This window comes from Amphiprion ocellaris, chromosome 8, assembly GCF_022539595.1.
Source record: "Amphiprion ocellaris isolate individual 3 ecotype Okinawa chromosome 8, ASM2253959v1, whole genome shotgun sequence".
In the NCBI taxonomy this organism is placed as follows: Eukaryota; Metazoa; Chordata; class Actinopteri; family Pomacentridae; genus Amphiprion; species Amphiprion ocellaris.
The window spans coordinates 12,850,859-12,865,327 of NC_072773.1; the positions used below are offsets into that span (position 1 = coordinate 12,850,859).

At 40.8% G+C, this 14,469-nt stretch overlaps 1 protein-coding gene across 2 annotated transcripts in view; it reads left to right on the top strand.

The window, feature by feature from the left end:
* Window positions 1–14,469, top strand: part of prex1 (phosphatidylinositol-3,4,5-trisphosphate-dependent Rac exchange factor 1) — a 105,949-nt gene that overhangs the window by 22,123 nt on the left and 69,357 nt on the right. For both annotated transcript variants that reach the window (XM_035942932.2, XM_055012797.1), the window contains 3 exons: window positions 3,624–3,689; window positions 3,925–4,047; window positions 11,677–11,781. In XM_035942932.2, the coding sequence (XP_035798825.2) occupies window positions 3,624–3,689; window positions 3,925–4,047; window positions 11,677–11,781 (294 nt within the window). The remainder of the gene's footprint in view (window positions 1–3,623; window positions 3,690–3,924; window positions 4,048–11,676; window positions 11,782–14,469) is intronic.

Genomic DNA, 14,469 nt, shown 5'->3' on the forward strand with positions numbered 1-14,469 from the left:
AATACTTTAAAATATTACCATCCAGCCTGCAGAAATTCTGAGTTTGAGTAAACTCTGACATGCTTGACAGTTTATGCTGTCTTCTGTCCTCTGCTCTGACTGTATTGAAGCTGCTGTTTTAGTTATGATGGTGGACAGAGTAAGCTTCCAGTTTTCTCTCCAAATAAACCTGTGCGCTTTGTGATGGAACAATAAAGACAGCCAACACAACCCTGACTGAGACCTGGACTGAAAGGAACTCATTGTTGCTCCATCTGACCATCCTCCCTGCTGATCCCTCTATCTCCACATCTGTGTGGCACATTTGTTGAAGGAGTGAAGCTTTCCTGGATGGTAGCTGTCTAAGATGTCAATAAGAAGTGACTGTAGAGATACTTTAGTTTGTACCTCACACTCCACTGTTCCACTGTTCTTTCTCTCTCTACTGCACCCACCCCACCCTCATTCTTTTCTCCCCGGTAAGAAGGAAGAGCCCTGTTTCCTGCTTCTTCTCATCTCCTCTGCTGGAGAGTAATCTCTCACACAAGTGACTCCTCCAGTGTGGACACGATACAAGTTGCCATATGGGAGATTTAATTAGCGTACGCCTCAAGCACAATCAGCTCCCTCCCAAACCCTGTCAAGAACACTACTGCTTCCTTTTAATGCTGGTCTTAATTAGTGAGGTTGTTGCTTCCTGCTAAGGACCTTTGCTGTCTATTTTGGTACAACTTGCGCAAAAGCTAGTAAAGACAGAAAATAGTGGCAACAATCCTACCTAAAATTCTTTGGTCTCTGAGGAAATGATGAAATTGCTGCCTAACTGCTCGGTTAGCTGGCTTCTATCTTTAGAGCAAATGTGTGATTACAAGTGTCAGTCTTTCATTATGGCCCAGTGACTTACTCTAAGTCAGTCAGCAGGCTGACATTATGTGTGACTGCATAGGTTTCCTATAAATTACACGTACCTTTAGTGATGCCGTGCCATGCAGAAAGTTTGGGTTACTCATGATAACAAGGTGTTGATGGTTTTAGTAGGAACTATTTCTTTTGTTGAAAATATAAAAAATTAAATGTGCTAGCACTTGATTTTTAACTTTAATGCTTTTTGTGTTGACCTGATGGGTGAGTTCTTCAGGCTTCACATAGGCTAAAATGCTGTTTGCAGGCCAGTTTAACTCTAGGCCAGGCAGGCCTTTGCTGTACATAATTCCCCTGCTCTCTTTCCCAGCTCCACTGTGCTATAAAACTGTATTGTTTTGAAATCTGAAGTGAAGCTTTGGCTTTCCAAGCGATAACCCAGCTCCTCACCCTCTGGGGCATTACACATAAACACTTTGCTGTTGAATTTTTGTCATTTTCAATTGGCCTGCATAATCTGAGAAAAATCTCTGAGCAAAAACATTATCAAATGTTGTGTTGGTGATATGACTTGCCATCAAATAATTGAAAATGCATTGTTCTACAGTTCTTGTGTTTCTCTGTTTTAATAGGTGCACTACTAGCATACACCCTTAACACTGAATAGCTTATGCACACTGAAAAAGGAATAAAATGATTTCAAACAGGTCTTCTTGAACAAAGCTACACATGTATACCCCCCAGAATTAAACAGAACATTATATCCTTCTGGCCATCATGTAGTAACCTGAAACCTGGCAGTGAGAGTAGCTGACAGCTAGCTGACACTTTATCTGATTGGCCAAATGTTTACATGCTGACTGCATGGAGGATGTAAATAAAATGATTTTTCTGATTCATTGCAATTCAGGCAACTGTGGTTGAAGCCAAATCTGAGTAAATACACCCAAATCAATAAATACCACCAGAACAAACTGAAGATCATTGTGCTGCTTTTTCATCATGATGGTTTTGAAGTGGAAGGTGAAGGCTTAGAGGTTAGAACAACAGCAGTAACCTCTAGTCAGACTTACACTTTCACAGTCATTGTACTTTCATCATTCAACACTTGGCTTCTATTCTCACTCTTGATCCACACAGAAAGCTGTCAGTTTTAAGAATTGAGAAAGTGAAATGCACACAGACACAAGAGCAGGAGTGTCTCAGATGACACAGGCTTCAGGAGTCGAGTTGTATTGGTTGATTTGTGGATGCATTTCTCCTTTCGTCGATCCCTTTCTTTTCGAGACAGGATTGGTGTCTGCAGACGAGGCAGACAGTCAGACTGAGGCTTAAGCCTGTCAGACACAATACGATAGATAGAGAAATGGGGAATAGAGAATAAAAGAAGCTGTTTGCAGATTCACTTCCCCTCTCTTCACTGTCCTTTTTTCCAAGTCAGGAGTCTCATTGCAGGCATGAAAATACACACAAACAAAACTGCACACACAAGCAAAGCTCAACTTGACATGAGCCTAGTGTGGCTGCCTTTGCCCAAGTGGTTTGTGTAGAAGCTGCAAGAATGAGGCAGTTATGTTGCCTGATGTCTTACAGCTGAATGTCGAGGTGCATTAGTTTCCTCGACAGAATACATTCAGCTTAAAGTATCACCCGATTGTGAGCAAAGCATATCTTGTCATATAATGGAAGGTTTTGCAGTATCTAAGGGGCAATGAAACAACAGTGAAACGTCTGTCTTGCACCATAAAAGGCAATTTTGCATAAATATGTGAATGCGCATGTAACAGTCTTATGTGTCATATATCCGTGCATATATATATACATGCAGAAGTATGTTTCCTCGAAGCAAAGAGCTCATACATCCTAAATTTAAAGCAATCATTAAAGGGAACCTGGACTTCCACTTTCAGATCACTCTTCTACATACAAGAGTTGATTTCAAAAACCTGCGTTGTTGTCTTGCTGATAGCAAAATAGATTTTCAGTATGCTCAAAACTCACGAGGCTTATGTTCTCAGAATTGTAAATGCATACTGGTTCAGATAGAGCAGGTGTTTCTCAGTGCAACAGGTTTACTTTCTAGAGATGCCTCTGCTAACGCTAGTATTTTTCAGTCATGGGCAAAACTCACCAAATGTTTTGCTGTTGGTTGCAAGAGTGAACACAAACATCTTCATGCATTCCCAGCACCTAAGGAACTGAAGACCCAGAGGATTACTTTTATTTTTGATGGCAATGTCCCCACAACAGTAGGAAAATCCATAGTGCTAGCACATTGTGTTGCCAATGTGTCTAACAATATGATTAACTTTGATCGTATGTCACAGGTCACAGCTCTAATGCTAGTGGTTCTAATGCTGAGGGACATTTAGAGATGTGGAAGCTTCAAGATCGATCTTAAACCAATAAACAAGGACTGGGTGGGTTACTGTGTTTTAATGTCACAGCTTGTGCTTCAGTCCAACCTAAACTCAACCAGTGTTTACATTGCTTTACTTCTCTCTTACTCTCTGTGCTCACATATACTGTATTTTAATACATCTGGACAGCAGCAGCCAAGCTTTCATTTAAAGCTACAGGCACTGAAACAGCTTGTTTAGAAAGGGACTACAACCGGTAGTTCTACAGTCATGGTGAAATTATGTCATAATAGTATTTTGAGCTGAAAAATTGAAAGACACATCCTGGGAGACCTTCATAATTTTCTAAAACCCGACACAATATTGGTCCTTAAATAAACAGTGCTCATCTTTAAACCTGTTTTGTTTCCCTTTCCTCTTTAGGCATTTTTGGACAGGATCCGACAAACTGCAGAGGACCAACAGTGTCTCTCACCTGAGCATGTGAAGGTAAGACAGGGTTTTTTTTAATGCCTTTTTGTGCAGCCATAAGTTGAGCCTAGAAGTCACACAAAAAAATATAAATTTCTTTACAGAGATGCACAGATAAAATGATCACTCACTAATTTATGTTCTTATCCCCCTCTTTGCCCATCTCTTGGACCACCTCTTTGCCCTTCCTTCTTTTCTTCCCACCCTTCCTTCCTCTGCATCCGCTGGCTTTACATCATTCTCTTGTTTCTAGATTCTGTTTTCAAATATTGAGGACATCCTGGAGTTGCACAAAGAGGTGTTGTCTGCTGTGGAAACCAGTCTGCAGCCTGAACCCCAGCCTCAGCATGCACTGGGACATGTGTTCCTCCAGTTTGTAAGTGCCAGACACACACAAGACAGCTCCACACATATCCAAGCACACGGGCAGGCATGTGGGAGTGCTCACATGCATTAATTTGCCTTCCATGCAGAAACGCACACAAACTCTTTTCATGGGTTACCCGTAACCACAGATGCAGGGAAAGCGTGAAAAGCCTGCTGTGAAAATACCCCTTAATTCTCTCTTTCTCACATGAAACACCCCTGCCTTCTCCTGGACTTGCCGTTCACCCACACCCTCTCAGACTACCTTCTTTATGTTTCCTCCTGTTCATGACGGGCCTGCATCATGTCAGGCAAAACACCATCTTTTCCTTCCACCTCTCTTCATCAGTTTGTGCTACCAGCTCCTTCTTTCTTTCATCCAGAGATTCCTCTCCGTTCTGAACTCCACCACACCACCCCACCCTCCCCGCTCCCCTCTGTTTGAACTCGTTTGGCCCCAGGGAACAAACAAAGAAGGGTCTGTGTCCGGGGAGGAAGAGATGGTGTGTCACTCAGCGAGGGGACAATGCTTCTGCTGGTAGCACTCCATCTCAAACTCCTTCTCTCTCTTTCTGTTTGTGTCTCTCTGATAAACAGTTTTTAGTTGACTTTCACTAAGCCACAAAATACATTAACAATACACGGTGTTTCACCATCAGTCTGCAGTCGCAAACACGCTGGAGTTTCAGTTTCTTAGAGGCAGGAAATAAATATCCCTTTTGACCCAAGCTTGACACCATTTCTGCTTCTACTGCAGGTTTTGCTTCTTAGAAGTGATTGTGTAACTGAACTCCAACCTGCCTTTATGGAACACATCACCTCTCGAAGCCATTACACAATCAGTTACAATCTGCGACCTGCTTGGGCCGTGAATGACATTTATTCACCTCGGTAGAAAGCGACTGAATTGGCTCATCAAAATGTATCTTCACACGTGTGAGCTGTCATGGTCATTGAGCCGGTCAGGCCAAGTGTCAGGGAGGAGAATTGATTAAAGGAGCTCAACATGTTTTTTCCATCACTGTGGTCAGACAGAAATATAGAGGGCAGACTGGATGGGTCACAGGGAAGCAGCAGGTGCTTGGATATCTAGCTGAACTCATTAGTTAAATGCAAATGTTATCTTCGTATTTCACTTTACCTGAAATTAAATCGGCCTCAATGCCATGACACTAAATAAGCCATAGTGACTCAAGCCAACAATGAATATCAGTTTCAGATATGATGACGAGTCATAGCAATAAAACAAAACTAAGCAATAAATGTTGCTCTAACAATGATATAATTAAAAGAGCTATTCTGTGCAAAAGCACAAATGTACACAGGACTCACTGGAATGGTGGATTCATCCAGACCGCTTGGTTTGTTTCCAATTTACAGAGTTCAGGTGCACACAGAACAGCACAGAAACAGCTAGTTTACTATAAAAAGACAACCACTGTGCTTTGAATTAGAATCACATATTCTACCTTTAAATCTTAAAAAAAAAGATGTAACATTGAACTTGGTTTAAGTTCCTAAACCTCCCAGCAGATTTGAAAGGCATGAGGGGGGAATGAGACTTCACACCTGACCTGTGCCTGTTTAGCATTAAAGCATTATTCAGTACATCCATTGGATGAAACGAGACATGAAAACAAACAAACAAAAAAACTGTGGTGTGATTGGTTGATAGATCTGTTGCTATAGTTCAATCTCTGGGCCATTAAAATACCCCCCCCCCCACACACACACACACACACACACACACACACACACACACACACACACACACACACACACACACACACACACCCAAGTCACACACAATAATAATAATAATAATAATAATAATAATAATAATAATAATAATAATAATAATAATAATAATAATAATAATCATAATAATCATAATAATAATAATAATAATAATAATAACAACTTTTATTGCTATTATTGTTATTATTACATATAAATATAATATATAAAATATAAATCCTTCAATTATGTTGGCATATACACTACTAGTCAAAAGTTTGGGGTCACCCAGACAATTTCATGTTTTCCATGAAAACTCACACAGGAATATCCGTGAGCGACTAAAAATCAGAGGAAACCCAGCTGCAGCAGGAGGTACAGAAGAAGCCATTATACCACTAATCAGAGCTGCAGTGGTCCTAAAATGACACCACTAAGTGCACTATTTACATTTGAACAAGTGCTTTAGACTTGGCACAAGGGTCATCAGTGGAAATTAGAGTTTCTGTGAAGCTCAGACAATGAGAAAGATATAATCACTAAGCATCAACCTCTGTGGACGGTGATCATGAAAAACACCATTGTTTGCTATTTGGTACAAAGCCAGCAAAATTCAACTTTGTTATAGGTCACAAAAGGAAGCCTACTGAATATTGGGAGCATATTCTTTGATCAGATGAGACCAAAACAAATTTGTTCAGCTCAGAAGCAGTCCAGCGTATTTGGCATGAACTGACCAGGACTACCACAGTGTATGCATAGTCCTGACAGTGATGCACAGTGAAGGGGGTGTGATGATGTAGTGCTAGAAGTAATGCACTTATTGAAGTAATCATCAGTCATTTGACATTCAAATGATAATGCACAGGAGTGTACTTACTTCCGTTGTGTGTTGCAAGATTTGTCAAAAAGACAGATGCTTACACTACTGTTCAAAAATTTGGGGTCATCCAGACAATTTCATGTTTTCCATGAAAACTCACACTTTTATTCATGTGCTAATTGCACAAGGGTTTTCTAATCATCAATTAGCCTTTCAACACCATTAGCTAACATAATGTACCATTAGAACACAGGAGTAATGGTTGCTGGAAATGTTCCTCTGTACCACTATGTAGACATTCCATTAAAAATCAGCTGTTTCCAGCTAAAATAGTCATTTACCACATTAACAATATCTGGACTGTATTCATTTAATGTTATCTTCATCGAAAAAAATGCTTTTCTTTCAAAAAGAAGGACATTTCTGAGTGACCCCAAACTTTTGAACAGTAGTGCATATTTAATTTTCTTTAATGTTATTATGTGTGTGTATGATAGTATGTGTTTGTGTGTTTTTCTATTGGGGTGTTGAGCTTCCCACACACCACCTTTGTTGCAACCTGTAACCTTTGTCTCCTTCAGCACTGACACCTCTCAGCCAATCAGCTGGCCCCGTCTAGCGCCCTTCAGCCATAGCCCTTGACCTCAAACAGAGGTCAACACCATGACTGGGATTTGATTAACCTCCCGCATTGTTCCACAAAACTGACTGCCACTCATGGTTAGGGAAGAAAAATGGGAAGATTCATTGCTATTCAAAGTCAAATGTTGCCAAGATGGTTTAGGAGGCTGCAGATGTAAAAACATTAAGTCTAGTCTTTGAATTAACAAAAAAGAACCTGTCGTCATTAATCTTCTTTAGCCGCATGCAGATGTTACAACATTGTTCCTTTGTCTGTTTAAATGAATATAGAACACTGCAGTTTTATCAAATAATATTTATTTCACCAGCTGGAGGCGAAATTTCTGAATGAATTCTTTGACCAAAAGCGCACACAGACGTTACGTCCTTGTTTCAAGATGCTTAAAATCATTCAAACTCTGCAGAGGTGAAAAAGTGAGTCATGTCGGAAGGGAAATCAGAGACATCAATATTTGCTCTATTTTAGCAAATGTATATATGAGCAGTGTGCATGAAGCAACAGTCATGTCATTATGTGTTTTCTGAACTCTCTGAACTACACCCATTCTGCTTTGACTTGGTGTGATTCCACGGTGTGTGCGATACTAAGCTATCATCTAGCCTCCGGAATAACATTCCAGTGACGAAGAATTCAAATAAAGACTTAATGTTTATCAAAGGAACAACCATCTCTTTGAGCTCTTCTGGGTACAACTGATGTCTTTCAGTCTGTCAGAGTAGTCGTGATGTTTAAAATTGACTCTGTTGAAATTAAAGCTTCACATTTTGACCCTGGTTAGACTCATAGACTTTTTTTGGGGTGCCTGAATTGACTATGCAGTTGTTGTTAACTGCAGAAAGGAAATACCTTGGAGTGGGCTTCAGCTGTAAACATAGCTGCAAATAGGCATGCTGTTTTGTGAGCAGAAGGCTTCTATTGCAGATGGTGATTGAGAGCTGAAATGGTTATTTCAGGTTCAGCACCTGAACGTGTCCAAGAGGATTCTAAGTGCAAACTGATACACAGTGGCAACATTTACACGTTCCTAAATACTCTCCTAATTCTGTTCCTCAGTGGGTGGTTTTTCTAGTATACGCTTTTTACAATCACCTGGAACACTTTACTTCAGGTATAAACAACCTAAATATAGCAGATTCTGTGATACTAAGGGGGACACTGGGAGACACGTCATTCTGTTTACTGCTGCTTTTCATAGCCTGGCCATGCTCAGTGTAGTCATGGCTAGCTGTCTTTCTTTACTAAATAACAGGGGAAAGCAGATGCATTTACTAGTTTGATGAATAGCAGCCTATTGGAGAGTATGATTTAGGTTGCTATCTGGTTGGAGTAAAACTTTAAAGGACCTTGGCTGGTGTTTTTTTCACATTTTAACCCTTTAAATTGTGTGCTATTCACATTTCCATCAACGATTTTATAAAACTTTTTTTTTTTTTTTTTTTTTTTAAACAAAATACAGTTGCTATATCTTGCAAGTTATGCATCCATGCACAGATTGGGTATCTGAACCATTTGATGCGATGCTGTGGACAGACTGGAACCACAACCAGTCATTAATATTCTGTACTGGTGTGAAAAGACTCCGTAGCCTGTTTAGTAAGTTGAATGAAGAGTGTAGGCAGACAGGCAGACACCAGTTTGCTTCTTGTGTCAAGAATGTATCAAGAATCTGTTGATGCTGTCAGGCTGTTACATTTATATGAACAAACACACCAAAATGCTTCCTCTAGCTGTGCATTGTGTTAAGCCACTTTGACTCTATCTAGATTTTCACACCATATGTCGGCCCAGCTGCTGCTCTCAGTGTTGCTTTGCACGGGAGTCTCCTGCCAAACGTGGCTTTGGGCTTGTTTGTGTTGCTGCCCGTGTGGTTAAAAACTACCCACCATTACCACTGTGCTGCTCACTTGATGTGTTACACATCTACAAAAGATTGGAGCTCCTCCTGGTCCAGTCAGTGGGATCAAGTAGAGACACAGAGTTCTATAAAAAGGGCTATTCGCTTTGTTTGGCTGTTTCTGTCACCACTGCTGGGCTGCCATGAAACACAGACACACACACACACACACACACACACACACACACACACACACACACACACACACTGAGCAGTAACAGTGAAGTTCACTTGGTATGTGTGGGAGTCGAACCACTTTTATAATTATTTTGCACATCCGTGCTTGTACAGGATGCTTGTTTGGCAGCTATGTGTTGTTTTAAAGGTTCTGTCACTTTTTGGAACCCAGAACAGTATGTAAAGATGCTGCCAAGCTCTTTAGCCTCCCAGGACTCAAGTGACTGACTGCTGTGTGTTCCTTTGTGGCATTGTGACCAAGCCAGCTTCAAATGCAGAGCCTTCAGGCTATAGCATATCATTTAAAGCTGAAAGCGGTGACTGAGCACCTGGAGTTTAGGATTTCACTTACTTGACTGTTTCAGATGACAGTTTCAGTTTCTAGACCTCATGTTTAGGCCTCACCTTGCACATGGTTTCACATCCCAGTTACTGTAGCACAGTTGACAATAGACAACAGGATTTTATAAAATACAGGGTCTGAATTCAACTGCAGCTGTGATACTGTGTGTACATTGTCTACAGTATGCTGCATGAATAATGTATTTCAAGCTACACTGTATATTCACTGAACCAGGTGTTGTATTACACATTGTAAAGAAAACTAAATGGCAGCTTGACAGAAGCTTCTGTATTAGGGCCTGTTTTGTCTTGTTGCACAGTGTGATGCTGTCACCTCAGAATAAGAGGAAGTGTTGTACCTTGGTGTGCTGTTTATATATTTCCACTATGACATACATTATGTTGAAAAAGAGAAGTGTGACCAAGGATGTTGATGAATGCTAGTTCGTAAGGGTTGGAAAGATTTTATGAGAGTCAGTATACTTGAGTAGTTGTAGTTACACTCTTCCTTCATGGGTGGGTAGACAAAAGCTGTAAAGGGAAAATACTGGTACTTGTATAGAATGTATAATATAACTACTAGTATAGATGTATAATCGGATACACCTAGACAATATTCCCATTCTTTATTTCTTGAAGTGTGATCACAAAACTCCTACATAAACATCAAATAGAACTATACTATAGGGCTGCATGATATATTACTGATGTATAACTGAGTGGAGACTAGAAACTTCTCTGTGCACAGATGCTTTTTTAGTTTCCAGTGTAGCCTGCATGCGAGGTGTTTTGGGGAACATTGGTAAATTGTAGTCTGGGCACAACTTAACTTCTATTTTTGCATCTGGGAAAATCTGATAAAAGACGATCTAAAGTCTTATTTTGATGCAGATTTGCACATTAGCAGGAATGTAGCACAACATGGATGCAAAAGCAGCACTCTATTCAAATGTAAAAATATTTTCTCTACATTCAATGAACAGTTGTGATAAACAGGCTAATCATGATCTCCATCTTGATTAAACATGCGTGGGTTTTCTCTGGGTACTCCGGTTTCCTCACCACAGACCAAAAACATACTGAGGTTAATTGGTGACTCTAAATTGAATGTGATTGTCTCTGTGTAGCCCTGTGATAGACTGGTGACCTGTACAGAATGTCCCCTGCCTTCACCCTGAGTCAGCTGAGAGAGACTCCAGACCCCCCATGACCCTAATGAGGATTAAACAGTGTATGTGGAAGTTCAAAGTCAAATCTGAATGGCCAGTTTTAAAGTAAAAAGCAATAATAATACATCATATTCGACAACGTGTATTTGCTTCTTCAGTTTTACCTGAGGAAGACAATCTGTGGATGAAACATTGTATCTGTCATGCTGACAAAGGTGGGCTGTCTCTTTTTCTCATGTGTGTGATTTAGTCACTACTTGTCTGTCAGTCTTCATCAGGCTGCCTGAATGCTGACAGTTATTACATTCACAAAGACACACACCATTAGCTCCAATATTTACATTAACACCAAAAGAAGGAGCAGTAGTGATTGTGAAGCATGTAATACTGTGTTTATAAAGTATTAAGCTTAATTGTATTATTACTACAGACACACAAGCTGCTTTCTGTCTGTTCAGTGTCAGTGTGGTTCTCTGATGTACTGACCTCAGACCAGCATTCACAACTGGAGCTGGCTGCACTCTGTGCTGTGGTCTGGTAATATGCTAGGGGAGTTTAAGGGCCAAACTCTGACAGTGGAAAAAACAGCGAGCCATGAATGCTTTGCACATTTAATCTCCCTCTGTAGCTTCAGTCATTATTATATGAACAGAGCCATGGCTGGGAGGTTATCCATCGCTTTCAATTTAATAGTTCAACTGAATCTCAGACTGTTTAAACTGGAGATTTCTCCTCAGTGTCTACTCCACATTGTCAACCTTTCTCCTTCATCTCAAAACTAGCCAGTAAACTATACCATCAAGCTCTTGCCATGCATTTCTGACTTGTATGTTTCTTTTTGTTTTTTCTTGCAGAAAGAGAGTTTCTCAGTATATGGCGAGTACTGCAGTAATCATGAGAAGGCTCTACGTCTTCTCATGGAACTAAACAAGATCCCCAACATCAGGACCTTCCTACTGGTGAGACGCCACAGCTCCTCTCCTTTGACTCGCCCTGTCCTTGTTTGTCTACTCCTTAAGTCATTAAATATTTTCATTTCCTCTGCATTTTAAAGCTGCAGTAGGCAGACATCTGGTAGATAGTGCCAATATTTGAAAATCCAGGTTGTTGTGTATTTTTTGCCCAATTAAGCAAAACAGTTGGTCTGTCGTTGGGCTTGTAGTTGTGTCCTCGTAATCCCGTCACCTTATTTTCTTCCTTTGCCCTACATTTCTTTCCTCCCGTGAGTTTCCACTTGCTTATTTCTTCTCTGCCATCTGTCTATGCTCCTCCTCCTTCTTTTTCCTTCCATCGTTTCACCTCCATTTCCATGTTAGTACTTGAATAAAGGGCAGAACCCATAACAAGGTCAGAGGGTTTTTCCTGCTTGGACAGGATGCATCCACCATTAGGTTACTTTTGTGTATTGTTGCTCCTGTAGTGTTTCCGCTGCCAGCTGTTTCCGTGTTTTGACACCCAAGCCTTTAGACCTTGGACAATGCACTTAGAATGGCTATGGGGCCTTTGAGCGAGGGCCCAACCAATGAAATCATCTGCGGAGTCTAGGCCAGCCAGCTGTGGAGTGTTGGCAGCCGGTTTGAGATTGGCCAAGAGATCTGAGGCCACACGTTTGTCACTGCCTGATGGTTTGCTTCCATGGCATTATTCTGACTTACAGGGCTAGAGGCAGTGAGATCAGTGTTGCTGTGTGCTTTGGCTCTTTGCTGCTCCTGGCCCAGTCATGCAGTGGTTAATTGGCTGGGTCTTATGTGACACTGATGCTTCCAAAATAAAATCGCTACACAACATCTGGTTATGTATTAAAGCAGTTGTCAGGCCCATAACCTCAATTATTTTTTTTGTGTTGCAAAACACAACAAAGTAGAAACAAGATTACGACAGCTTTTTTTTTTAATGGAAAGAAACCATTTAAGATGCAATATGTTGAACTGGCTAAGAAAATATGTGTTTTTTTTTGCAGAAGAGCAGAAAATCAGAATAAATTTAAGTTTTAATGCCTTTATGTGATGTCCATGGTGAATCACCATCACAGTGACTGTTGGCTTCATTCCATTGAAAGTTTTTTTTCTGGATTTTCATACTAATTGAATCACAAAATGAAGGGAGTTTCTGAAATTCTATGTAGAAATTAAGTGTTCATTGCATTGGATAAGATGAAAGAAGTGAAGTGAAAGCAAAATGAGGTCACAGTGAAGAACAGAGGGAATTCTGGCTTCAGGTTGGCAGATTACAAATAAGAAGAAGATGAAAGAGAAAGAAGCTAGAGACCATTTGGATAGAAATGGGGGTGTGGGAGAGAAATAGCAAGACACAAGAGATTCACAAATTAGGAATCTATGGAATTCATATGTTGCATTTTTGGGTTTCATTTTCCATCAAAAATGCTACAGAACCCCCACCAGCCACTCCAGCTTTGTGAAGACTTGAAAGGAATTGCCATATGATTATAATGCTCTAAACTGATCTCCTGCCTTCTTTCCCACTGGAGAGCACTGAAGTGGTTTATCTGCATGGCTGCTTTTGATCTTTCATCCCATCCCATGAGCTCATAGTATACTGACAGGCTGAGTTCCAACAACATACAGGGCGTAGAGAAACCATGACTGTAACTGTAACCCTCCTCCTCCACTTCTGAAGAAACCCCTTCTTTCAACTGGATGAGGGGGGCAGTTTGTTAAAGCCCAAATCTTTTGGGGAAAGAGGAGACATTTTAGAGGTTTCTCAGTGACGCTTTTTTGAAGAGTGTGGGTTCTTCAGTGGCATAGCTAAAGAAGTATAGTATGCTTACAGCCACGGTTTTGTCTCTAATCAAACCTCCATAATATCACATTGATTTTTTTTCTTGTTTTAATTTCGTGACTGTTGTCTTTTAACAAGAGGAGCAGAAAGAGAATGATATTTGTGTATAAAATGTGTGCAAACATTGGACTTTATATAAATGAAAATGTAAAAATCAAGGCATACAGACAATATACTATACTGTCCATTCATCCATCCATCCATCCATCCAGCCACCCAGCCAGCCAGCCATCCATCCAGCCATCCATCCAGCCATCCATCCATCCAAGTTCCCAGAAAACCTCTTAAGGAAGTAACCCAGAAGGCATCCTAATCAGATACCCGAACCATCTCAGTGGAGTCCTTTCAATGTGACGAAGCAGCAACTCTGCTTCAGGCTCCCTTTCAAAACTCACCACCTCATCGCCAAGGCTTAGCCCAGCTACCCTACAGAAGAAACCCATTTCATCCGCTTGTATCTGCAATCTTCTGGTTTTTCGGTCACTACCCAGTGTTTATAACCACAAGTGAGGTTTGGAACTTTGACTGGTAAATTAAGAGCGTCATTTTGCTTAGCTCGCTCTTCACAACAGTGGTCCTGTACAACACCCACATTATTGCAGACGATGCACCAATCTGTCTGTCCATCTCACTCTCCATACTAGTGTTCCGTAAGCAAGAGCTGGACTATTAATGTGCTTCGTCTAGGGCAGAAACTGCCGGTTTCTAGCAGAGAGCCATGGCCTCAGAATTGGGGGTGCTGACTCTCATTCCAGCTGCTTTCCCTTAGCTGCAGACTGCTCCAGCATACACTTAAGGTAATGGCTGGATGAAAACAACAGCACAACATCATCTGCAAAAAAGCAGAG